The sequence below is a fragment of the Malus domestica genome, chromosome 12, assembly GCF_042453785.1.
Source record: "Malus domestica chromosome 12, GDT2T_hap1".
Classification (NCBI taxonomy): domain Eukaryota; kingdom Viridiplantae; phylum Streptophyta; class Magnoliopsida; order Rosales; family Rosaceae; genus Malus; species Malus domestica.
In genome coordinates this window covers 9,069,931-9,094,747 of record NC_091672.1, presented here as the reverse complement: position 1 = coordinate 9,094,747, position 24,817 = coordinate 9,069,931, and the positions used below count along the sequence as shown (strand labels likewise).

The 24,817-nt window shown below is 40.8% G+C and overlaps 1 protein-coding gene and 2 pseudogenes across 1 annotated transcript; 1 reads left to right on the top strand and 2 right to left on the bottom strand.

Annotated features, from left to right (window-relative positions):
* Nucleotides 1–24,817, bottom strand: part of LOC103413618 (ABC transporter G family member 12-like) — a 45,217-nt pseudogene that overhangs the window by 17,663 nt on the left and 2,737 nt on the right.
* Nucleotides 4,712–6,207, bottom strand: LOC108174773 (uncharacterized; annotated as a pseudogene).
* LOC103449785 (thioredoxin reductase NTRC-like) lies at nt 8,214–10,240 on the top strand. Its single transcript, XM_029090555.2, has 5 exons — nt 8,214–8,558; nt 8,996–9,082; nt 9,233–9,337; nt 9,489–9,619; nt 9,999–10,240. The coding sequence occupies exons 2-5, from the start codon at nt 9,032–9,034 to the stop codon at nt 10,033–10,035; spliced, it is 324 nt and encodes a 107-aa protein (XP_028946388.1). The 5' UTR covers nt 8,214–8,558; nt 8,996–9,031; the 3' UTR covers nt 10,036–10,240.

Sequence of the window (24,817 nt, the reverse complement as noted above, 5' to 3'; positions counted from 1 at the left end):
TTGGGTTGCAAGAGAGCTATATTTCCGAGGGGAAAAGGAAAAGGGAAGTGATTTTCACTCTCCCTTCGTCCTCGTGCACTCAATTTGATTCTTTCAGTTGAGATTCTGCTTTTATGGACTCAATTTGAGGCTAGAAAGGAAAAAAAAAAAAAACAGCACATAAGGATAGAAACGGAGTGAAAATACTTCCTAGACAATAAAAAGCTGTGTGTTTTTTTTTTCCCTAAGAAAGGGACCAGCTACTGGCTTCACCACTGCAACCCACCCTTCGAGGAACCGGAAAGACTTACAGAGGCATTTCAGCCTCCCCTAGCCATCATTGTGTGATTCACCCATGTTAGAAATCGAACCTAGGACGTACCGTGTGAAATACGGGCTTGAAATTCGTCTCCAATCACTGGACCACCCCGTGGTGGTTTAAAAAGAAGCTGTGTTGGGTGTGTGAGTTAATTTATCTAGAGTGTTATATTACTGGCAGTAAGGCAGTTCATATCTATCTATAAAAGCCTGAACCAAGAAATTTCAAATTAGTGAAATATGAAATATGAGATTTGAAGTCCCAGTAAAACTCTTGTTTGGCAAACCGTCTGTGTCATTCATGAATTCAAATGAGAATTCTGACTTCCCAATTTTTCTTTCACTGCATCAGTTTGTGAATGCGAGTGGTGCTGGTGGTGGTTGAATCAAGTATATGTGCTGGTGATGGTATTTATGACAACGGCTAAACAGCGGCATCAACGTCGGTACGGTCATGGGGATGTCGATTGCGATTGTGATTGCGATTGCGATTCAGAGCATACACAAAAACCATCCAACCAAATATGGATTACCAAATATGAACAAGTCTTCACAATACAACAGAATAAAATCGAGAGATCACTGATACAAGTAAATCAGTATAATACGTGTAACATGTACAAGTCTATCTATGTAAAGTTAAAGAAGAGAAATAAAAGCACGAGGGCCGTCATTCTAAAATAAAATGTTTCATGAGGGCGGATTATCATCAGGGACATCATCGAGGATGAAGGTACCCAACTTACCTGACCTAAATAAGGTAAGAAATTTCTTTGATACCATCAAACGAGCTTCAGACCCCTTATTAGGTATCTTTAAGGCCGTCTGCAGTGCCTCAAACTGCTGTTCTATAAGCATCTACAAGTCGCCCTCATCTTCTCGGTTGCCATTGAATTCTGACAGTGTCGAATACAGTGTACGTTGCACTTCCGTTACCACATCCTGAAAAGCAACATGAACAATACTAGAATTTTAAAAGACATAAAAACATGACAAAATATTAGCTGATCACACCGGCGACTCTTGTCTAAGCTACACTGAAAAGTGTCAAAAATAAAGAGCAAAGTGATGAGTCACACATGCGTGAAGAAATATAAAATGGCTACTGTAAGAGTATCAGCGGGTTAGCGACCAAAGAAACTAAAAGATAAGCTTAACACTCATATACACTCCTGACAGTACTTACAAATTACAAATTTGAGTTTTAAGCGGGAAAAAAGAATGCTAATTATAATAAAGAAAAACAGAAATACTACACCTTGTTAATTACTTACAATACGAATGACAGTAAGACGTCTTTCATATGAAAAATTTAGTCTGTCACTTCCGGCTTGAAAGGTCATCAATGAATTACTCATCTAAGTAACAAGTTAAGGAACACAGTATCGACAAGCCTATGAAGAACGTGGATTCACCACCAAGCTTCTTGAATGGACACCTTTCTTGCCCCTAACTTACCATGACATCATATCAACCATAGTTATATCGTGTACTATGTTATCCTTATTAAGTCAGTCATCTCTTTTCCATATTCATGATTACCCAATCTATTATGAGAAATACCATGCAGATAAAAGGGAAACAAAAAAATCCACCACCCAAATATCACCATTGCATTAAGCATGTTGGAAGTAAACTTGCCCTTGATTGTCTAATACTTGTCTACCTTCTACTAAGCAATCTGAACGTAAGCTGCAAATCCCAAATGGCATGGCATCAACCACCAAGTAGTTTCGACTTGTAATACCAGCATCCGAAATTGACCGTACCTTTACAAATGGCATTGGTGACGACTCCAACAAGCAAAGATGGTATCATACATGAATGTGAGAATCCTTTACCTCAGCACTTTAATCCAGGTAAAACTACCAAATAGAGTATTGTCGTGCTCCTATAATGCCTACTTTTAAACAAATTACAGCAATGTCATTTGTTGATGCACAAAACCGGAAGTCTTAGAACAACGTAAATCGGACCGTGAATCTGTAAGAAATGTAAATAACACAAGATGTATCGTGGTTCACCCCAAGGTTTGGGCTACTTCCACACTGATATTGTATTTCTGAGGGAGAGAGAGCTCTGAATATGAGAGTGAGAGCTTTGAGAGAGCTTAGAGCTTAGGGGATATGAGGAGGCTTGAGGTTTGTGAGGGTGAGAAGACCCTTTTATAGAATAAGGGCTCTTTCCCTTTTTACATATTTGCCCCTCTTTTATTACATAATTACATTTAAGTCCTCCAAGTATTTATACGAAATCTAAATACGGAGGCCTTAAGTATGGTACAAATAATAGTCCCCTAAGTCTTCAGTCAAGAGAGTCTTTTGGCTGGAGACTTGAAATTCAGTCCATGTGTGGGCTGAAGTAACTAGATGTCGTCTAGGACTGATACTTGATGTGAGGCGATGCTTAATTTGAAATGATGCTCAACTAGAAATAGCACATGTTGCGAGACTGCTCTGCTTGTGGCTTATGTTGCCTTGGTTGGTTCGGCTTGTGGCGTTGAAGGTAAGGGAGTCCTTTTTATAGAATAAGGGCTCGTTCCTCAATACATAAGTAATGGGTTAGGAGTGATGCTCGCGGCGAGGTGGTTACTCAGCTGGCGGCGATGCTCTCTAATGAAAGTGAGGGAGTCCCTTTTATAAAATAAGGGCTCGCTCCTCAATACATAAGCGATGGGGTAGAGTTGATGCTCTCTAATGATGGTGAGGGAGTCCCTTTTATAGAATAAGGGCTCGCTCCTCAATACATAAGTGATGGGTGCTTTCTAATGAAAGTGAGGAAGTCCCTTTTATAGAATAAGGGCTCGCTCCTCAGTATATAAATAATGGGCTAAGTCCCCTAAGTATTTTTCATGAGGCCCAATATATGGTAGATAATGTAGTCCCCCAAGTCTTCGATCAATAGAGTCTGTTGGCTGGAGACTTCAAATTGAATCCATGTATGGGGCGAAGTGGCGGCTGTTCGGAGGCAGTATTTGTATAACCTGCATTGAAGCTTTGTAGGTGAAGCTTTGCAAGTGAAGCTTTGAAGCTAGAGCTCTGTAACTGAAGCTTTCGAAGCTGGAGCTTTTGTAAATGAAGCTTTTGAAGCTAGAGCTTTGTAAATGAAGCTTTCGAAGCTAGAACTCTGTAAATGAAGCTTTTGAAGCTAGATTGACATGAGTGATGCTCATGAATGTTTATGTTAATTGACATGAGTGATGCTCACGGATGTTGACATGAGTGATGCTTATGAATGTTAACATGAGTGATGCTCATGAATGTTGACATGAATGATGGTCATGAATGTTTATGTATGATTGACATGAGTGATGGTCATGAATGTTTATGTATGATTGACATGAGTAATGCTCATGTATAATTTTGAAGTACTGGACGTACTTTTGATCACCTGGTTGGTGATAATAGCGGCAGGGTGTTGAATAATTTTGGAGTACTGGGCGTACTTTTGATCACCTGGTTGGTGATAATAGCGGCAGGGTGCCGAATAAATTTGGAGTACTGGGCATACTTTTGATCACCTGGTTGGTGATAATAGCGGCAGGTTGCCGAATAATTTTAGAGTACTGGGCGTACTTTTGATCACCTGGTTGGTGGTAATAGCGGCGGGCTGCCGAATAATTTTTTGTAGTACTGGGCGTACTTTTGATCACCTGGTTGGTGGTAATAGTGGCAGGGTGCCGAATAATTTTTTATAGTACTGGACGTACTTTTGATCACCTGGTTGGTGATAATAGAGGGCCTGGCTCTTTTGGGTATATGGGCCTTCGCCAGCCCATTATTTTGGGCTTGCCCTTTTATTTTTTATTATTATTACCCTTTGATCACCTGGTTGGTGGTAATAGTGGCAGGGTGCCGAATAATTTTTTATAGTACTGGACGTACTTTTGATCACCTGGTTGGTGATAATAGAGGGCCTGGCTCTTTTGGGTATATGGGCTGGCGACCCTTCGAAGATGTGACTACGGGACAGAGGTTCAGGGCCGAAGGGGTAGAGGAAGACCTAGGACAACTTTGGAAGAGACTCTAAGAAAAGACTTAGAGTACTTGGATCTAACGGAGGACATGACACAAAACCGAGCGCAATGGCGTTCTAGGATTCATATAGCCGACCCCACTTAGTGGGAAAAGGCTTTGTTGTTGTTGTTATTACCCTTTGATGGGGTTTATATAGATGTCTCCGAAAGATAAGAAAAATAAATTACATGTTTTCAGCATGTTGATGGTCATCTTTTGGTCCAACAGAAAGTGGAGACGGGAAACCTTGGTGGGCATCTTCTTATCTTTAATCATGTTATCCCGTGGGATAGTGGAGTAGTGGAATAGTAGAGCATCTTCTTTTCGGCTTTTCCTTTTCTGCTTTCTTTTGCTTTTACTTTCTCTTTTCTGCTTTTATTTCTTTTCCCACTGCCTAGTTATTGCTGGGACCTTTTGTTTTCTGCGTTACTTTTGCTTTCCCCCATCTTGAGATGATAGGCCACGAAGGCTGGTAGGAGAGACTGTCCGTAACCTAAATAATCATACTCTACCAAGTTGACTCGAAGGTGGAGACTCAGCTCACTAGACAACTCGTACATCTGACCCAGATCAGCTGTGTTCCCATGCAAGTGCAGAACAGTGAGCTTTGTTTCTAGTCTCCGGCAATGAGGAAGTCCACAAGGCAGTTCTTCATAGAGCTGCTTCAATGGTTGCTGCAGGTGATTATGGTTAGGAAAATCAGTGAACTTGTAGAAGGAGACCACCACGAGAATCTCATTACTCCTTATTCCCCGTATCCCCTGCTTTCGCTTCGTCACCAAAGCCTGAGTCTTCCTCTGCATCGCCAGCAGCACATTGTGCCACGTGTTCACTCTCGAATTCACCTTCCCGTACACCCCCACATTTACGTCCTGCAAATCCTGCGTCTCCACTGCCATAACCTCACCCGTCTCTGCGCCGTCGAGCATCCAAATCAGGCACGAGCAGAACCCCTTCGAGATCTCCGAGTCGCTGTCCGCTTGGAACCTAATCCTCCACCCCTCGTCCATCTTGTTTGTGCATCTTGCTCCTTTCTCTCCCACACATTTTCTTCTTGAGAACTCCAAAATTCCACTATCAAACTACCTCCCAAGACTTTCATCTACATCTGGGTTATACAGAACCCCTCATCCGCTCCTCTTTCTCTTATCGCCGCCGCTACTGAACAGCGACCCGTTTCCTGAGCCAGGCAAGATGTACCCATGCGGCAGAGACTGAAGCAACTCCCTGAATAATGGCGGCTGTGGATGGAGGTTCAAATGGAAAATCGGGTCATAGAGAACGGAAGAAACCGTCCCTTGTGGGGTGTCAATCGCGCTGGGGAGGTCTCCGAGGGACTCCAAAGAGCTCAAAAAATTTGAGGTTTTTGGGATGGGGTTTGTGAAGGTGATGGATGAATTTTGGAGACGAGAGGAAGGGGAGCATCTGGGTAAGCTGAAAAAGTTGAGAAGGTCAGGTGGTTGTGGGTAAGGGGTAGAAGTCGCAGTAGTAGTACTATCCGGGACTTATTGCTGCATCTGATCATGGACTCCATGAATATTGTTGTCCCAATTTGTTGGCACCAAATGGGAATTGTTGATTTCGTTGTTATGGTTAGTGGTGTTGTTGTGTGGGTTTCCATGGAGGAATGATGATTTTGCTGATGGTGATGATGATAAGAAAGCTCTTCTATGGAGAGAGTGATGTTTTCTTCGACCCCAAACCCGTTGTTGGTGGTGGTGTTATTATGGTGGTGGGTGTCTGAACAAGGCATGAGAACTTGCCGTTGTTATGGAGGCGGCGGTGGTGGTGGGGAAAGCGGGTTGAGGTCGAGCAAGCTCTCTGCCGCAGATTCAGGGATGGAGTTTGGGTCAAAGTTGCAGCCTACTGTGTTTTGATACATTTTTGGTTTTGGACAAAAACCGTCTCCTTCTTTTGCCCTTTAGGATCCGTTCACAACATCAAGAACTTGTGGAGATAGAAAGAGAATTTGTGTGATAGAGAGAGAGAGGTTGTGATTGTGTTTCCATCGCTGCCACCGTGACTGGGAGCTGGAGCGGGAGACCTGGGTCTTGCAGTGACTGTGCAGGTGTTTGGTTCTTCGGTTTCTGCAGATTCACGGCGGAGGTGAAAAAATGAAAGAGAACCGACACAACCTTTCGTATCGATTCCCACAAACGGCGCCAAATGTTGATGCACAAAACCAGAGGTCTTGGAACAACGTAAATCCAACCGTGAATCTGCAAAAAATGTAAATAACACAAAATGTATCGTGGTTCACCCCAAGGTTTGGGCTACGTCCACATTGATATTGTATTTCTGAGGGAGAGAGAGCTCTGAATATGAGAGTGAGAGCTTTGAGAGAGCTTAGAGCTTAGGGGATGTGAGGAGGCTTGAGGTTTGTGAGGGTGAGGAGACCCTTTTATAGAATAAGGGCTCCTCCCCTTTTTACATATTTGCCCCTCCTTTTATTACATAATTACATTTAAGTCCCCCGAGTATTTATACGAGATCTAAATACGGAGGCCCAAAGTATGATACAAACAACATTCATGATGCGATGTGAGACGCCTTTGCTTTAGTATTTAATCTACAATGTGGTTTCTCCAAGTCAGAAAACTAGTACCAGGTTTATGAAATATAAATAAAATAAAAAAATCTCTGTTTGTTTCCAGAAAGAATGTTCTTCTGTTAGTGTTCAAACAAAGTGACTAAGCATAGGAAGTTTGACATTATCCCTATTAAAACTTGCTATATGGAAGGACAGACAAGACTACAGTAATCTCCGTTACCTCAATGTATAACATATCAGACTTATTTGGCACCTTCCTTCTATTAGGTCGAAGGTTCTTAAGACTGTAATCAACTTTGTCTTCGGCTCCATATTGAATCACTTCCATTCTCCTATTGTTAGAGTTCTTCCAGTGAAAAGGTGTCCCTCATGAATTTAGAACTACAAGTAAATATTGAGCAATTCGATCCTCCCCTACCACTGAGTCCTTAATAGATCATGCATGTACACTTGAATTATGAGGTTCACTGAGGTGGACAGAAGTAGCAAACTACTCCCGGCCCTGGGTTCCTAAAAAAATTATCAACAAATTTATTCAACCCAATTCAAGATTAACTTGACATCATCATTTTTCTTTCAACACATGGAAGTTGGAACCCCATCAAAATCTTATATTTACCTAATCAGAATTTCATTCAATATGGATCTTCAACTACATAAATAGGCATAGAATATTCAAACATTTGATCCTCTCTCCATCCGCCAACAGTCAAAAAATAACTAAGCTATCAAAGTACAAGTTCATTTTATATTTTCAATGAGCAAGGTACACCTACGCCTATACATGAAGGACTCTGAACCGAAGATACAAGATGAAACTTCAAAAGAGAGAATGTTAAGGTGATTGCCAACAAAGTTGAGAAATTTAGTGAAGGTCACAAACTTAACACTTTCTGTTGTACCAAAGTCCTCGCTGATTTTGTGCATCAACAAAGTGCAACAGTCTAATTTTTGCCACAGGAGCTACTGCAAAACGGCTCAGGATTCCCCGTGAAGATGAATTTTGGAGTAGGGGAATTAGTGCTTGTGCAATTTGCGATGGAGCATCACCATTGTTTAAGGGCCAAGTTCTTGCTGTGGTTGGAGGGGGTGATACAGCTACAGAGGAAGCTTTATACCTCAAGAAATATGCTCGTCATATTCATCTCCTTGTGCGTAGAGATCAACTAAGGGCTTCTAGAGCAATGCAAGACAGGTTAGTGTTAATTAAACTTTTCTTAACATTGATATTCTGATGTTATGGGAAATCATCTAAATTCCACTTGTATGGTTGGTCACTGCGAATTACTTAGGCATGTGTGCACACCACTAATATATTAAGGTGAGTTGTTTGTTTGTTGTGCTTACTTTCTCATCTAATTACATTTATTTTCCTCTGTGTCTTGTGTCTGATGGTTGAATATATATCGTAGTAACCATTTTAATAAAATTCTAGTTTTTTCAAATTGAAACCCGTGTTCTGCAGTCCAAGAAAAGAAAAAAAAAACAAAGAAAGATCAAACCTATTTTTATCACCCAAATTTATTATATATTTGCAAAACTCATCAATTATACTATTTGTAATCCCTTGTCATGTACCTCAATAGGACCATGAATGGAGGCAAGCCGTAACAGCAGCAGGATCCGGATGCATTGCCGCTTTATCAGTTGAGAGATATCTTGTGGGAAAAGATCTCATTATTGAGTTTCACCAGGTATATAACTTGTATTGAAGTTTAACTTTATCTTTTCTATGTTTTATCTGCTGGATGATGCTGCTGTGTTCAGAGGTATATATATGACAGTTATACTATTAGACCTGCCATTGCTTAATGTCGTCTGGTTGTAATATAAATTTCTGATTAAACATCATCATTTTCATTTAAATTATTGTATGATTAAAAAGTCCAGTTCACAATTCCAGGTCTACTTAATTTCTTCCACCATTGTTTTTAGAAATTATACATATATTACTGAAATTAATTGTGACATTATCGCCCAAAATAAAGATTGACTAAAACTGTGTTACTTTTATTTTTTCCTGCGGAGGAATTAATCCAATAACTCTTTGTTTCTAGGGAAATTCAATTGTAATAGTCTTTGATATCACTGTTCATGAAAACCATCCTTCTCATCTATTTACATTTGACAGCCCGTTACTGAAGAGGCTAAGAAGGAACCCTCAAGCATGGATGTTCAAGAAGGGTTTGACATTACTCTTACAAAGCACCGTGGCCAGGCATGTGATCTTTTGCCTATTTGCTAGCACGATCTGATGAGTTCACATATTATCTAATGGAAGAGTTTTATTTATTTATTTATGATAGAACTTTTAGTAGTTATATTCCGAGTTCGTGTTATAATAACTTTTCTTGTCTTTGCATTTCAGTATGCCCTACGAAAATTGTATCATGAAAGTCCAAGGCTTATATGTGTATTATATACAGCACCAACATGTGGCCCATGTAGGACTTTGAAGCCAATTCTTGGTACGGTAAGTTCTGTGGTTCAGTTCTTGGTGGTGTACGTTCACTTGGGAAAGAGAAGTTTGTCTGCCTTTTAACATTTTCAGTGACAGCATGTCTATCATTGATTCACCAAATATTTCACTAATCGAGGATGTGCTTTACTTTGTCTAAAGTCAGGTGATAGATGAATTCGACCATAATGTACATTTTGTTGAAATTGAGATTGAGGAAGATCCGGAAGTAGTAGAAGCAACTGGAATTATGGGTACACCATGTGTTCAGTTCTTCAAAAATAAGGAAATGATCAGGTTGGTCAAAAATTTTGTTCATGCATGCATATTGTTGTATGGTCTTCTTGTTTAGGCCATGGAGTTCTTGCTACCTACCGTTGCTTTAATTTTCTTATAGCTTGCATGCATAAACTGATTTCTTATTTCCTTTAGTGATTTTTCGGTTGTCTGAGGTATGAAGTGTTATAAATGCCTATCTTCTTTGATTTCGCTTTAATCCCGAGATTTGGAACATTTGAAATTGAGAATTTCTGTTTAGAGGAAAGGCATGACCGTGACCTGTGCTAGGTGACAGCTTGTGTTCAGTCCTTTCTCAATATTCATGTTGCCACATATAACTTGCATCTACATGGTTTCTGGTTGTTCGTGACCCTAATTGTTCGATGCTTGTTTGTAGGACTGTATCGGGGGTCAAAATGAAGAGCGAGTATTGACAATTTATTCAAGCAAATAGATGAGAAGGTTAAAGATTCTAGTTTGCCTGATGTCCTCATTTTGTGGTTCAATTTTGTTCTTCCCAAACAGGCTAGTTGAGTAAGGCCTTCATTTTACACAATATTGTAGCTTGTATTGATCAACTATATTGTAGATTACCATACATGCAGAGTTGTCAATGCATCGTTACGGAATTTTATTTTCCGATCTTGTATTTCCATCCATTGTAATCTTAGTGGGGTTTAGCATCTTTTACATTACGAAGTATGAACTGACAAGTCCCATCTTTCAATTTTTCAATGCGAAATTGCTCTTTTGGCTAATATTTCTTTTCTTATAGTTCACAATGAGAAATTAATAAACCTTCATTTAATTTGTTCACCCTTATTCTTATACAAAGAGAGTTAACAAAAAGCGAAGAAAAAAAAAGTGAAGTGATTCTCACTGTTGTCTCCTCATACTCACCTCACCTTTCTTCATTGTTTGGAATCTCAAGCTGGATAAATCGATTAAAAATCAAGAGACTAGAATAAGAGAATGAGTGAATGAGAAAACGGCAATGTGAAAATCACTAGCCAAAAGAAAAAGATGTCAATCACACTATGGAAGTGGTGATCCAAGACCCTCTTGAGAAGATAATGGATGAAGAGTTGTGTGTCTCTTGGAATAGGAGACAAATTGCTCCTGTAAAACCATTTTGTGAATGACAATAAATTATGCCGAGAATAATTGAGTGAATAGTTGACTTGGCAATCAAGTTAATGAAATCTTTAGGACTCTCGGTGCCTTAAGGAAATAAACATATTGGAGTCCTAATTACATGCAATCAATTAAGGGCCTTTATTAAGTAAATACAAGGAATAAGAGTCATGATGGGACTATAATTGATGAGATATAATTTGGGTTGATATCCTTTCCGATAATAGGGAGGAATTGATTGAAACCCTAGCTATATAACCTAGGAGCCGTCCCTGCTTCCATACTGATAGAAACTCACGAAAACTATAAGCCTATTTCCATAGTAGAGTTCATTGAGAGGTACTGGAAGTAGAAGACTTCTTCTACTTTGTTCGCAAGGATCAATGGCTTCACCTTCATAACCATGTCTTCCGAATTCTACAGATAAGTTCAATATAATTAGTCGATCTCTATTTCATATTGATTTGATTTATTCGTGATCCTATTGTCTTGTTGTTGTGATTTCAGAATATGTCTTACATGTGGTATCAGAGCCGCACAACAAGCTTAGGGTCCGATATAAAGGTATAAGCAAATTTGTTTATTGAAGATGATTCACATACTAAAGAAAATTTGCTTATCGTTTTGGTTGGATGCCTTCTACTGTTCCATCTCATGAAAATTGGTTTTGATGCTTCCGCAATTTTGTGTTGGTGTGCAATGATTTTTCATGGTTAATAATATATATAAAATTGATGTTAATTATATGAGATAAATTATTTTTTACTTATATTTTGGTAAAAATAATTTTTTAATTTGGGTTTTTGGTTATATAATTTTCATGCACTACTTTACAACCTAATATTTGAAGCTTGAATATTTCCTTATGGTTTTGGCTCTCTTGGCACTTTCCGACGAGAATAACTTCTTGTTAGGAGACAACTTGGGTAAGATTTAATTTGAATTACAATTTATATCAATTTTTCTTTTGAATAAATTACATGAATTATAATTGTTTTCGAATACAAATTTTCCTACGAATTAATATGGATTTTGGTATTAGTTTCTGGGATTTCATGCTTCTGCTTACATACTCTTATTCTTAATTAATATCAATAATCCTAATGATGTTCTATTGAAGGGAAGAATTGCATTAAACATGTTGCAATTTTCTAATTATGTTAGCAATCTCCTAATCAATTTAATTTAATGTTGACTAATTTATTTTGTTGTTGTATGTAGATTTCCTTATGGAATTGATTTTAAAATCAATTGGTAGTTATCATCTAAATTGGAGGAGATTCTAAATTTAAAATATATTCCATTAATTGTTTTATTGTGAGATTAAAAGTATTTTCATAATTATTGATATTGCCCATATAAGGAGAAATTATTTTAATACGTTTTCTTAAAAGGGAAATTAGTAGTCTCCTTGAATTTGGGTTGTGCATCTGTGAACACGAAAATTTCCTGAAACGAAAGAGACAAGAACAACGTGCACAAAATAATATTTGTATTTGATGATTTTGGGTTACAATCTCTTTCAAATTTGATCCTCTGATTCGATCTCTGTAAGGTGTTGATTTGTGGATGTGCGATTGATCCAAAAGGCCTTTGGGCTTGATCTAAGGATGAACGTTCTTCAAGGGCCGTTGAGTTTGATCTTGAAGGTGGATTTGAGCGGATCTTCAAGGAGCTGTTGGGGCTTGATCTTGAGGATGAGCGTTTCTTCAAGGGTCGTTGAGGCTTGATCTTGAATAACGGTGATGAACGGATCTTCAAGGGGCTTTTGGGCTTGATCTTGAAGAACAGTGATGAACGGATCTTCAAGGGGCTTTCGGGCTTGATCTTGAATAACGGTGATGAACGGACCTTCAAGGGCTTTTGGGCTTTGATCTTGAAGGACGGTTGGATGTGTGGATTTGTCGACATTGTTGATCCAAAGGGCCGTTGGGGCTTGATCTTAGGATGAACGGATGATGAACGATGATGAACGATGAACACTTTCTTCAAGGGCCGTCGGGGCTTGAACTTGAATTGGTGGAAGTTCTTCAAGAGCCTTTGGGGCTTGATCTTGAAGGTGGATGATTGTTGATCCAAGGGCCGTTGGGGCTTGATCTTGGAAGAACGATGAACGAAGAACGAAGAAGGCTTTCTTGATTCTTCGGGAACCTGGATGCTTGAGAGCTTCGGAGTTTCAGAGCTTCAGAACTTCAAGGTGTAATATGAATTCGTTTCCTCTAATGAATGAAATTGGCTTCTATTTATAGAATTTTCCAAGGCCTAATTTTGAATATAATATTCCAGATGAAATAAGTCATTTCTGCCAGGTGTTGACACGTGTCCTGTTTGATGACTTTTCCAACTTATTTCGATTTTTTGTTTAGACACACGCTACGTGTAAAATTTATGTAATACATGAGCGTTGAAACTTTGATTTATCGGTCAACATTTATTTACCGAAATTTTGATGTCTACAAATGCCCCCACTTCAAGGCGCGTTGTATACATGTGCTTGTCACGTGTAGGAGATGCGTTTTTGAAGTCCCTTACTGTAGGTGTCGATCCAAGGGCCATCGAGGCTTGATCTTGAATTGGGCTAGAGATTTCTTTAGGGGCCGTTGAGGCTTGATCTTGAATTGGGCTTGAGATTTCTTAAAGGGCTGTCGAGGCTTGATCTTGAAGGTTGAAATTGGACCACAAGGAGCTTCATGTGGTAGATGATCCTTGGCTTTTGGTAGTGGATGAATTGGCACGTATTTGTTTTTGCGCTTGTTGACTTTCCACAGCTTATTCTTGAACTGGATTTGATTCAAGGGTGGTGGATACTTGATCTTGAATCGGACTTGTGATTTCTTCCAAGGCCGTCGAGGCTTGATTTTGAATTTGGCTAGAAGCTTCTTCAAGGGCTGTTGAGGCTTGATTCTTGAAGGTTGACTCGAACACATGGCAAGTAGGCACGAGGGGAAGGTGATGACTTGTTGCTTTGTTCAATCTTTCTAATTCACACCTGAGCAGTTTGGTCAACGGTATGATTTTCATGATTGATGGGCTCTTCTTCCAGTTGGTGACTTGATCTTTAAGGATTTGATTCAAGGTTGGTGAATCGGCACGTGCAGCCCACAACGCCTAGTGAGTCAACCCAAGAATTTGAGGGTCAAAACGAGTCCTCCACCCATAATGATTGCAACCCTAATGATATGAGATACTTTTGATTTTAAAGAAGTAGCGGATGAATCGGCACGTGCTTTGTTATGCTTGTCTCCACATGCTTCAATGTATCATTTTCCCTTGCCTTATCTATTCTTCTGGCAGAATGTGGCATCTTCTCGAGTTCCTCAGTTCAGACTCCTTCTGCTGAGTTGACTATGCAGGCTGCATTCTTCTCTGCTTATTTCTTCAGGCAGATGTGGCAGCTTTTTGAGTTCCTCAACTTGGACTCCTTCTGCTGAATTGACTGTGCAGGTTCTTCTCTGTTTGTTCCTTCTGCACGTTGTCTCCACATGCTGCAAGGTATTATTTTCACTTGCCTTATTTGTTCTCCAGGCAGATGTGGCAGCTTCTTTGAAAGCATAAGATGTTGAGATAATGGGTACTTCGAGAGCAGTGCTAGGTAGGCAATCAAGGAAGGGTTCCAAGCAGTCGGTTCCTTACCCGAGTTTGAGTGGAGGTTCCGGCATATTGCTTTCTTTATCCTTGTCTTTACAGGTAAGAACAAGGACAAAGGAAATGACAGGGAGAACGCATGATATGAGATATTCTTGCTTTCTACCCTGGTGATATGAGATACTTTTGCTTTGATGTCATTTGTTTGCAGAGGTACCCCAAGGAATAAGGAACACTGAGTGACTCGAGAGGCTTCGTTGGGAAGGTATTCTCGGAGATGAAGAAATGTTCTGTATGTCTGCCTTGCTATGGAGGGTGAAGGTGGACAGTTATAGGAAGTTCTTTAATACCTGTAGAGGTACTATTCTTTCACTCGTGTCGGCAACCATTGTGTGATTGATCAGTATGGCTTCACGTGCTTTGTTCTTTATCAGAAATCTTTGACAAATTGTCCGTAATTTCCGCCAAGCTGAGTGTGCATGTGACAGGTGTTGACGAAGCTGAAAAAGACTGGCGCCTATTCGATATCTGGGATCGGCGCTTCGACAAATTGCCCGTGATTTCCGCAAAGCTGAGTTTGCGTGTGACGAATGCTGACACGTTTGGAAAAGCAAGATGCCTCTCCGATTTCTGAGCTTGCCTCTTCGATTTTTGAATTGGCCTCTTTGAATTCTGAGCTCGCCTTTTCGATCTCTGAAATCTCGTCGAGTGCTGATTTTTTATAGAGGCATGCAGTTCGTTTCAAAGAACACTTGAATTTTCGCTTGTAGAAACTCCCTTCTTGCACTTCTAAGATCTTGATTCGTCCGACCTCCTCCTTTTTTAACACCTTTGAAAATGTCTGGACCCTCCGACCGTCATTTTAACTTGAACCTTGGTGAAGAGGCAATCCCGCCTTCTCCAGACAACATATGGCGCCCAACCTTCATATCCCCTACTGGTCCTCTTACCATCGGGGACTCGGTGATGAAGAATGATATGACCGCTGCGGTGGTGGCCCGGAACCTTGTCACTCCGAAAGATAACAGACTGCTTTCCAAACGGTCTGATGAATTGGCTGTTAAGGATTCTCTGGCTTTCAGTGTGCAGTGTGCAGGTTCTGTGTCTAATATGGCCCAACGTCTATTTGCTCGAACCCGTCAAGTTGAATCATTGGCGGCTGAAGTGATGAGTCTCAAACAGGAGATTAGAGGGCTCAAGCATGAGAATAAACAGTTGCACAGGCTCGCACATAACTATGTTACAAACATGAAGAGGAAGATTGACCAGATGCAGGAATCTGATGGTCAGATTTTACTTGATCATCAGAGGTTTATGGGTTTGTTCCAACAGCATTTGCCTTCGTCTTCTGGGGTTGTACCATGTAATGAAGCTCCAAATGATCAACCTTCGGTGCCTCCTCCTCCTGGGGTTCTGCCTAGTACTAAGGCTCTGAATAATCACCCTTTGGGGCTCTCCGATCTGGGGCTCCGCCGAGTACTGAGGCGCCACCTGATCAATGAAGGCTTTTGCTTTTTTTTTTTTTTTTTTTTTTTGGCATGTAAATGTTCCCTCTATAATTTTCCAGAGAAATCAATGAAATGGACTTTATTTCTCTCAATGCAATTTTTTTTCTCTTGGTGTTGGATGCACCAAGTTCCATCATCATTTTTTTTTATTATCTTTTCTTTTCCCGCACATGGTGCAATCTCAGCTTTTCATTTTTTTTATTATATTTTTTTTTTCGGTGCTGACCACCATTCCATTCCCTTTTCATCATTTTTTTTTTATTTTTATTTTCTTCTTTCCTCATGTCGTGCACCATTGCACAGCTTTTCATTTTTTTTATATTTTTTTCTTCTTTCTTTTCACGTGGTGCAGCACTACTTTGATCACCATCTTTTTTTTTATTATATTTTTTTTTGTATAAATTTGGATGACGGGTTGAGGAATTTGCAGGGAAGGACGAAGGGCAGCGGAGGGCATGAAAAGGTTCTTTCTCTGCATGTACTGACGAGCATGAGGAGCTAGTGACGACGATGCAATTTCTGCGCTCGAGGAGTTCTCCTTGAAGCGGCTCCGCATTGTCCACGACAGCTCATGCAGGTTCGGTGCCAAAGCCATGAACGCCGTCTTCAAGCACTGCCTGGTCATTCGAGGATCTCTCCGTGAAGCGTGTGAGGTCCCTGTAATGAATAAGAACCAAAACGTCGTCGTCCTTGATCAACATCGCGATGTGTTGTATTTGGCTGGTAGTAACCAGCTCGGGGAAGTTGTGGGCGATGGGCAGAGCAAGGTAAGTACAACCATTTGAGGTTGTCCTCTTCGTGCTACCTTGTTGACGAGGATCGCAAGCTGTTGCTGCTTCGCTTGGAGTTGGTGGGAGTGACGAGGGATAGAACCCAAGCCCATGACATCAACCCTCGAACACTTTCGGAGCTGAGGACCTCAACCAGGAGACTATTGAAGATCTGGCGGTGATTTGAAGGAGGAGATGACGCTTGGTGGAAGAGCTGTTGAGATGGAGGAGTCACAGTGGAGGTGCGGGAGAACTGTGGTTGTTGGGGATGGTGGAGAAGACGGCGTTGTAGAGTGACGGCCTTGGGGGTGTTGGAGTTGAGGCAGAGCTCTTTGCACATCGGCAGCCACGGCTTGCAGACCAGCATCGGCCCTATCTATCGTTACTCCGGGATGAGCCGTCCCAAGATATTGATCAGGCGCTCCTAGGTCAAATCGGCCTAGTCCGAGACATACTCAGTCACTGTTTCTTCACTGTTCGTTGTCTTCATTTCGATGGTTACGCGAAAGCAAGAGAGTTTGGTGGCTGGTCGAGTTGGGCGACGAGGAAGCTAGCCTGGTGGGCACGGGCGTTGCAGCGACAGGTCTGTGGAGCGTATGGCAGAGGTTGCTGCTGAGCTGCAGTTGCGTCGCGGGGGAAGATGAGAGCTGACGAGAGAAGACGAGAGCAGATCTACCATTTCCTCTGAAGCTTTGCAAATCTATCTGATCCCAGCACCTTTGAACCCTAATCCTGAACCATTTCATCTAAAGGCTTTGTGGATCTCTGACCGAGAGAAGACGAGAGTATGCGGCATAATGGTGGAGAAGGAAGGACGATCGTCGAGACCATCGATTCGCTCGGTTTCACATTCCCCGCAGCTATTTCAGCAGAGAGAGTGGCACTTATGAAGATAGGCTTTGAGAGCTGGGCCCGGATTTGTAATTGGTGGACAATGAAGGAGATGGGCCTGGATTTGGTCTATGGTTCTGAAGGGCCTGGGCTATATCTAATGGCATCAACTGGTTCTGGGCTTTTGGGCCTGTGCTCGATGACGAACCTGTTGTTCATCTGTGTGTCCTTCTGCTGCTGGGCCGAGACATACATATACACATATTTTTTTTAAATAGAATTGACCTATTTAATAAAACATATATATATATATATATATATTTTATTTTGATGTGATGCTAGGAATCTTTAATTTTGGAGAAGGCAGAGCATGATGTTGGGACCCTAACGAAGCTTTCAGAGACGTGGTATTTGGAGTGAGAAGGACGTGGGCATATCTGTGCTTTCTGCTGCCTAGGGTTTGTGCATGAGACTGCAACGGGGATTTGCTATGTGGCGCTTGAGGCAGAATGTAAGGTGGCAAGCTTCATGACCAGCTAGTCGTTTGATGGCAGTCATTGAAGTCTCTTCGTTGATTGGAGCATGGTGGCCAGAGTGACGAAGCTGGTGCTGATAGCCTTGCTGCTTCCCATTGCTGCTTGAAGCTTAAGGCAGAATGTAAAGTGTCGAGTTGCATGACCGGCTAGTCGTTTGACGGCGGTCATTGAAGTTTCTTCATCGTTTGAAGCATGGTGGCCAGAGTGACGAAGCTGATGCTGACATCCTTGCTGCTTGTCGTTGCTACTTGGAGCTTGAGGCAGAATGTAAAACATCGAGTTGCATGACCGGCTAGTCGTTTGACGGCGGTCATTGAAGTTTCTTCATCTTTTAAAGCATGGTGGCCAGAATGACGAAGCTGATGCTGACAACTTTGCTGCTTGCCGTTGCTGCTTGGAGCTTGAGGCAGAATGTAAAGCGTCAAGTTGCATGACCGGCTAGTCGTTTGACGGCGGTCATTGAAGTTTCTTCATCGTTTGAAGCATGGTGGCTAAAGTGACGAAGCTGGTGTCGACGGTCTTGCTACTTGCCCTTGCCGTTTGGAGCTTGAGGCAGAATGTAATGCGTTGAGCTTCATAACCGGCTAGTCGTTTGACAACGGTTATTGAAGTTCTTCGCCATCGTTGTTTGCCACAGACGGAGAGCTACAGTCGAGGTTTCATGACCGGCTAGTCGTTTGACGGCGGTTAATGAAGTTCTTCACCGTTGCTGTTTGCCACTGCCATTACACAACCATTGCACCGCCACTGCATTCTTGTTACCTTGCATCGCCTGCTATTGCATAACCACTGCATTTTTTTTAAACATTTATTTATATTTTGATGTGATTGGACTCGAAATTTTGAATATTCAAGCTGCATACGTACCCCTCCAAAGAAGAGATCAAGTCGTAACGTAGTTCAAATACATACATATTTTTTTGGTATTTTCTTTTTTGTGCCGTTTGCAGTTTCAACTCGTGCAGGCAATGAGCGTTTGTTGCCGTGTGCAGTTTAGGCTCGTGCAGGCAATGAGTGTTTGTTGCCGTGTGCAGTTTTAGGCTCGTGCAGGCAAGGAGCGTTTTGGTGTCGCCTTTTATGCTTATACGGACAATGAGCTTTGGTTGTCGTCTTTTAGGCTCGTGCGAACGAGGAGCATTGGTTCGTGCAGTTTAGGCTCGTGCGAACAAGGAGCTTCGTGTCCTACAGTTTATGCTTGTGCGGACAATAAGCTTTGGTTGTCGCCTTTTAGGCTCGTGCGAAAGAGGAGCATTGGTTCGTGCAGTTTAGGCTCGTGCGAACAAGGAGCTTCGTGTCCTACAGTTTAGGCTCGTGTGGACAAGGAGCTTTGGTTGTCGCCTTGTAGGCTCGTGCGAACGAGGAGCATTGGTTCGTGCAGTTTAGGCTCGTGCGAACAAGGAGCTTCGTGTCCTACAGTTTAGGCTCATGTGGACAAGGAGCTTTGGTTTGTGTAGTTTAGGCTCGTGCGAACAATGAGCATTGGTTCGTGCAGTTTAGGCTCATGCGAACAAGGAGCATTGGTGTTACCTTTTATGCTCATGCAGACCAGGAGCTTTGTGCCATGCAGTTTAGGCTCATGCAGGCGAGGAGCCTCGGTGGTTCGTCAAACGATCCGGGAGAGTCGTTCCTCACAATCTTCATAGCAAGGAGCTTTGACCGTGTGATTGAAGAAGTCTTCGGGTAAGAAGTCGTGCATCGTGATGGCAACGGACGATCTTTGTGTCGCAATTTCATCATCTTCAACACGTTCACGTTACTTTGAAGGTTGACAAGAGCTGTTTTGCCCCCTTTCCGATTGGCGGACTTGTGGAGGAGACGTATGCTTCTTGTGCAATTTCTTAGGAGTGACTTGAGTCCATCCTTCAACTTTGCTTGTCTTGGAGGATGCCCCCGGAGGTTGAGGTAAAAACTTTGAGTCGGAAGAGCTAGAAGTGATGGTGGTATAGTTTGACTTCACCACATCGTCAAGATCTAGCTCGATGATTCCTTTCTGAGCCAGCTTCATGATGAGATCTTTCAGCACAAAGCACTTTTCTGTCGGATGACTGATGAAGCGGTGGAATTTACAGTACCTTGGACTGCCGGTGTGATTCATCTCTTCTGGCCGTCTGCACTCAGGCAAGCCGATCACCTTCTTTTCCAGCAAGTATTCTAACATGGCAACCACATCAAAGTCGGGGAATGGATAAGTCTTCTCCTCGAGCTCCTTCAAAGTACGTCTACACATCTCTTGATTACTAAAAGCTTCGACTTGAATCGCCTTGCCTTGTGTAGAGATTTTGACGGGAGCTGTGTTGACTGTCATTACTTTCTTGGTGGATTTCCACGCAGCCTTCTCTACCTTTGTCTCAAGAACTTTGTCGTTCTTGTAGTTGACGATCGGTTCCTTCTTCCCATGATGGGTGATGCTTAACTCCATGTCATGGGCGCAGGTGGCTAGCTCTTCGAAGGTTCGTGGTTTGATGCCTTGAAGGATGTATTGCAAACCCCATTGCATGCCTTGGACGCACATCTCGATTGAAAAGGTCTCCGAGAGCCTGTCTTTGCAGTCTAGGCTTAGAGTGCGCCATCTGTTGATGTAGTCAATGACCGGCTCATCTTTCCATTGCTTCGTACTTATGAGCTCCAGCATGCTTACAGTGCGGCGGGTGCTGTAGAAAAGGTTAAGGAATTATCTTTCCAATTGCTCCCAGTTGTTGATGGACTCAGGCTCTAGATCCGTGTACCACTCAAAGGCGTTTCCTTTCAGTGAGCGCACAAACTGCTTGGCGAGGTAGTCTTCCTCTGTCCCCGCGTTGTTGCAAGTTTCGACGAAATGTGCAACGTGCTGCTTTGGGTTTCCTTTTCCATCAAACTGTATGAATTTTGGTGGTTGATAACCCCTTGGCATCTTCAGGGCATCAATCTTCTTAGAGTATGGCTTCGAGTAGAACAAAGAGGTATGTGAGCTCCCTTCGTACTATGCCTTGATGGTGTTGGTGATCATCTCCTGCAGCTGCTGGATAGAAAGAGATCCCATGAGTGCCCCTGCTTAGTCTGGCTTCTGCTTCATATCGATTTTCTCCACCGGAAGCTCCTCTTCTTCGCCAGCTGCTCTCTTTAGTGGATCATCCTCTAGGTCGGGGTTCTCGCCGTCCTGTGGCTCCAGTCGGCTGACGAGTGCAGCAATTTGCAAGTCTTTTTCTTCAACAATCCGTGTTAGCCTTGCAATCGCTTCATTCATTTGAGCCAATTGTTCTTCAATGGAGGTAATGCCGATGGTCATGACTTGTGCAACCATCATACGCAACTCTACAGGCATCCAGGGTGTTGATGAAGGACCCCGTTGGCCGCTTTGGGATGCCATCTGATGTGCCTCAACGGCATGCTTCGATGCTCCTAACGAGGTTAGGTTGATGACGGGCTTGCGTCTTTGATGCTCCATTTGCTCCCTTAGCGGCATCAACTTTGAGGTGGTTTGTTGAAGAGTAGTTGTGGCGCCAATGGATGCTCCGTTCATGGTGAAAGTGCTCAGGCTTCTTCCCTTTGCAAGAACAGCTTGTCTTTTGCTTGATACCATTGATTTTGGAAGTGTGCTTGAATTTCTTGAGCAGAGAAAGAGATGAGAGGTAGAGATTGTCCCACCGGGCGTGCCAAATTTATGAACACGAAAATTTCCTAAAACGAAAAAGACAAGAACAACGCACACAAAATAATATTTGTATTTGATGATTTTGAGTTACAATATCTTTCAAATTTGATCCTCTGATTCGATCTCCGTAAGGTGTTGATTTGTGGATGTGCGATTGATCCAAAGGGCCTTTGGGCTTGATCTAAGGATGAACGTTCTTCAAGGGCCGTTGAGCTTGATCTTGAAGGTGGATTTGAGCGGATCTTCAAGGAGCCGTTGGGGCTTGGTCTTGAGGATGAGCATTTCTTCAAGGGCCGTTGAGGCTTGATCTTGAATAACGGTGATGAACGGATCTTCAAGGGGCTTTTGGGCTTGATCTTGAATAACGGTGATGAACGGACCTTCAAGGGCTTTTGGGCTTTCATCTTGAATGACGGTTGGATGTGTGGATTTGTCGACGTTGTTGATCCAAATGGCTGTTAGGGCTTGATCTTAGGATGAACGGATGATGAACGATGAACACTTTCTTCAAGGGCCGTCAGGGCTTGATCTTGAATTGGTGGAAGTTCTTCAAGGGCTTTTGGGGCTTGATCTTGAAGGTGGATGATTGTTGATCCAAGGGCCGTTGGGGCTTGATCTTGGAAGAACGATGAACGAAGAACGAAGAACGCTTTCTTGATTCTTCGGGAACCTGGATGCTTGAGAGCTTCGGAGTTTCAGAGCTTCAGAGCTTCAAGGTGTAATATGAATTCGTTTCCTCTAATGAATGAAATTGACTTCTATTTATAGAATTTTCCAAGGCCTAATTTTGAATATAATATTCTAGATGAAATAAGTCATTTCTGCCAGGTGTTGACACGTGTCCTGTTTGATGACTTTTCCAACTTATTTCGATTTTTTGTTTCGACACACGCTACGTGTAAAATTTATGTAATACATGAGCGTTGAAACTTTGATTTATCGGTCAACATTTATTTACCGAAATTTTGATGTCTACAGCATCACAATACAACTATTATGGGAATTTAAGCTAGATTAATATTGCAATTAATTTACCCGTTTTGTATTTGATTTGAATTAACTCATTTCATTTACTAATAAAATCTATTATAAGGAATCTTTTAGAATTAAGGAGTTACGTATTTTGGATTTCATGTTTCCATATTTTAAATTTGGATATGTATCATGCACTCACCAGGCTTGTGATTTCTTTTGGATTTTATGACTAATGGTTGAGATCGATTAATAATGTTGAGATATTGTTCCTTATATAAGCCTAATTTTGATACATATAGATTGGTTTATTTTGTCCAAACCAACTATTTTGTGAGTCAACAAATTTGTTTGAGAAATTTTAATGTTTTGGGCATATTATAGGTTATTTATCTAATGAAATGAACCTTTAATTTATTTAAGAAATTTTAATGTTTTGAGCATATTAAAGATTGTAAATTGGTTTTATTTAAATTATGAATAAATCTGAAATTTTGGTAGAGCTTAGGAAATACTGATGGAGTTTTGCATACCTTACAACGTGTCCTATTTGATTACGATTTTGATAGATTTTCCTAACTCCGAACTTTGTGAAAATTTGTCATGTTATATTATATAATGGATTGTATACACAGAAAAATTTTCATCCTTTTTGTACAAGAAATGCATTTATGGTAAATTGTTTTTAACTGTGATACTATGTTACTGGAATTTTGCAGCATAATATGTTTGTGATATTATTTTGATATACCTACGCAACTCCTAAATTCATGAAATTTTATTATGATATGAATTGAGATGTTTTTTTTAAATATGAAAATTTTCATGAGCATTGGTTTGAAAATGAATTATTGGTAAATTTTTTAATCTCGAGGCTGTACTGCAGAATTTATGGGGTTTCTGCCGCACATTCCATTCGATTTTATTTTTAGCCCACTTGTAAAATCGAACAAATTATGGAATTTTAGGGGACAGTAAATTTATATGTCTACTTCATTTCTGAAAATTTTCATGCACATTGGAGGAAGATTGAAGTTTTGGTGAATTATTTAGTCTCGGGTATGTTTTGCAGAATTTCTGTTGTTTCAGCAGCACAACTTATTTCGAATTTGTTTTTAGTACACTTGTAAAATCTCAAAAATGTCGAAATTTTGGGAAATAACATATTGTTATGTTTACTTTATGTCTGAAAATTTTGATGTATATCAGATGAACAATGAATATTTGGTGAATTTGTAATCTCAGGTATGTACTGAACATTTTCTGCTATTTCTGCAGCACCTCTCTTTTTGAATTCATTTTTGGCTCGCTTATAAAATTTTAAAAATCATAAAACTTTTCAAAATAGTAGTCATATATGTCTAGTTCATACTTGAAAATTTTCAAGACAATCTAAAGAGAATTGAGTTTTTAGTGAATTTGCAAACTAAAGTAGTACTGTTGAATTTTGGTACTTCAAAACTAGTTTTGTTATGTGATATTGTTTCACTGATTTGTGCATATCTATTGGTTATTTTATGCAAATTCTAAATACTAATGACTTTTATAGACAACACTGATTAAATTTTTATTTAAAGATGTATTGGTTTATTTTGCTTAAACCAATGTTTTGTTTGGTCATCAATTCTGATTACGATGATAATTATCTTTTGAGAGAAAATTGGAAAGTGGCATCAGTTTACTAATTGATCATTTTGGTCCATATCGAATAACTGAGTAACCATGTTTTCTCTTTCCAGAACTCTATTGTTCAATGTCAATAACGACATATTTTTGTGTCTGATTGAATCTTTTGAGAATCATTGAATATCCAAATACTGTTCTAAATGATTATTTTGAAAAATCATAATTCTAATTTATATGGTGAATACTTTTGTCCCAATGGGAATTTTAGAAAATCACTCACCAATTATAAATTAGTATTATAGAAAATCATAAAGTACTTCTAACATATTTTCATTTGACCCTGTAGTTGAGATGCGTTTGGAAAGGACTTAGATTTTACTAAGGTTAGTCACTTAGGCACACGTGAGCAATTTCTGATTGTTAATTACACGCATGAACAGTCAGGAATCATTCATGTGCACTACTGACCATAGCATCTCGGAAATGTTTATTACTTCGTACCTGTATTGACCATGCTGCATAGCTGAGGTATGACATGGGATATCGCCAAAAGATTTTTGGTAGGTCAACCATCCTTTGGAAAGGAAGAGATGGCATCATCATGAATACCTATGTGTACAAAA

Coding starts and splice junctions, on each gene's coding strand:
- LOC103449785 (XM_029090555.2), top strand. CDS start 9,032: ATGGATGTTCAAGAAGGGTTTGACATTACTCTTACAAAGCACCGTGGC. Junction 9,083..9,232: donor TTACAAAGCACCGTGGCCAG/GCATGTGATCTT, acceptor TTTGCATTTCAG/TATGCCCTACGAAAATTGTA. Junction 9,338..9,488: donor TGAAGCCAATTCTTGGTACG/GTAAGTTCTGTG, acceptor GTCTAAAGTCAG/GTGATAGATGAATTCGACCA.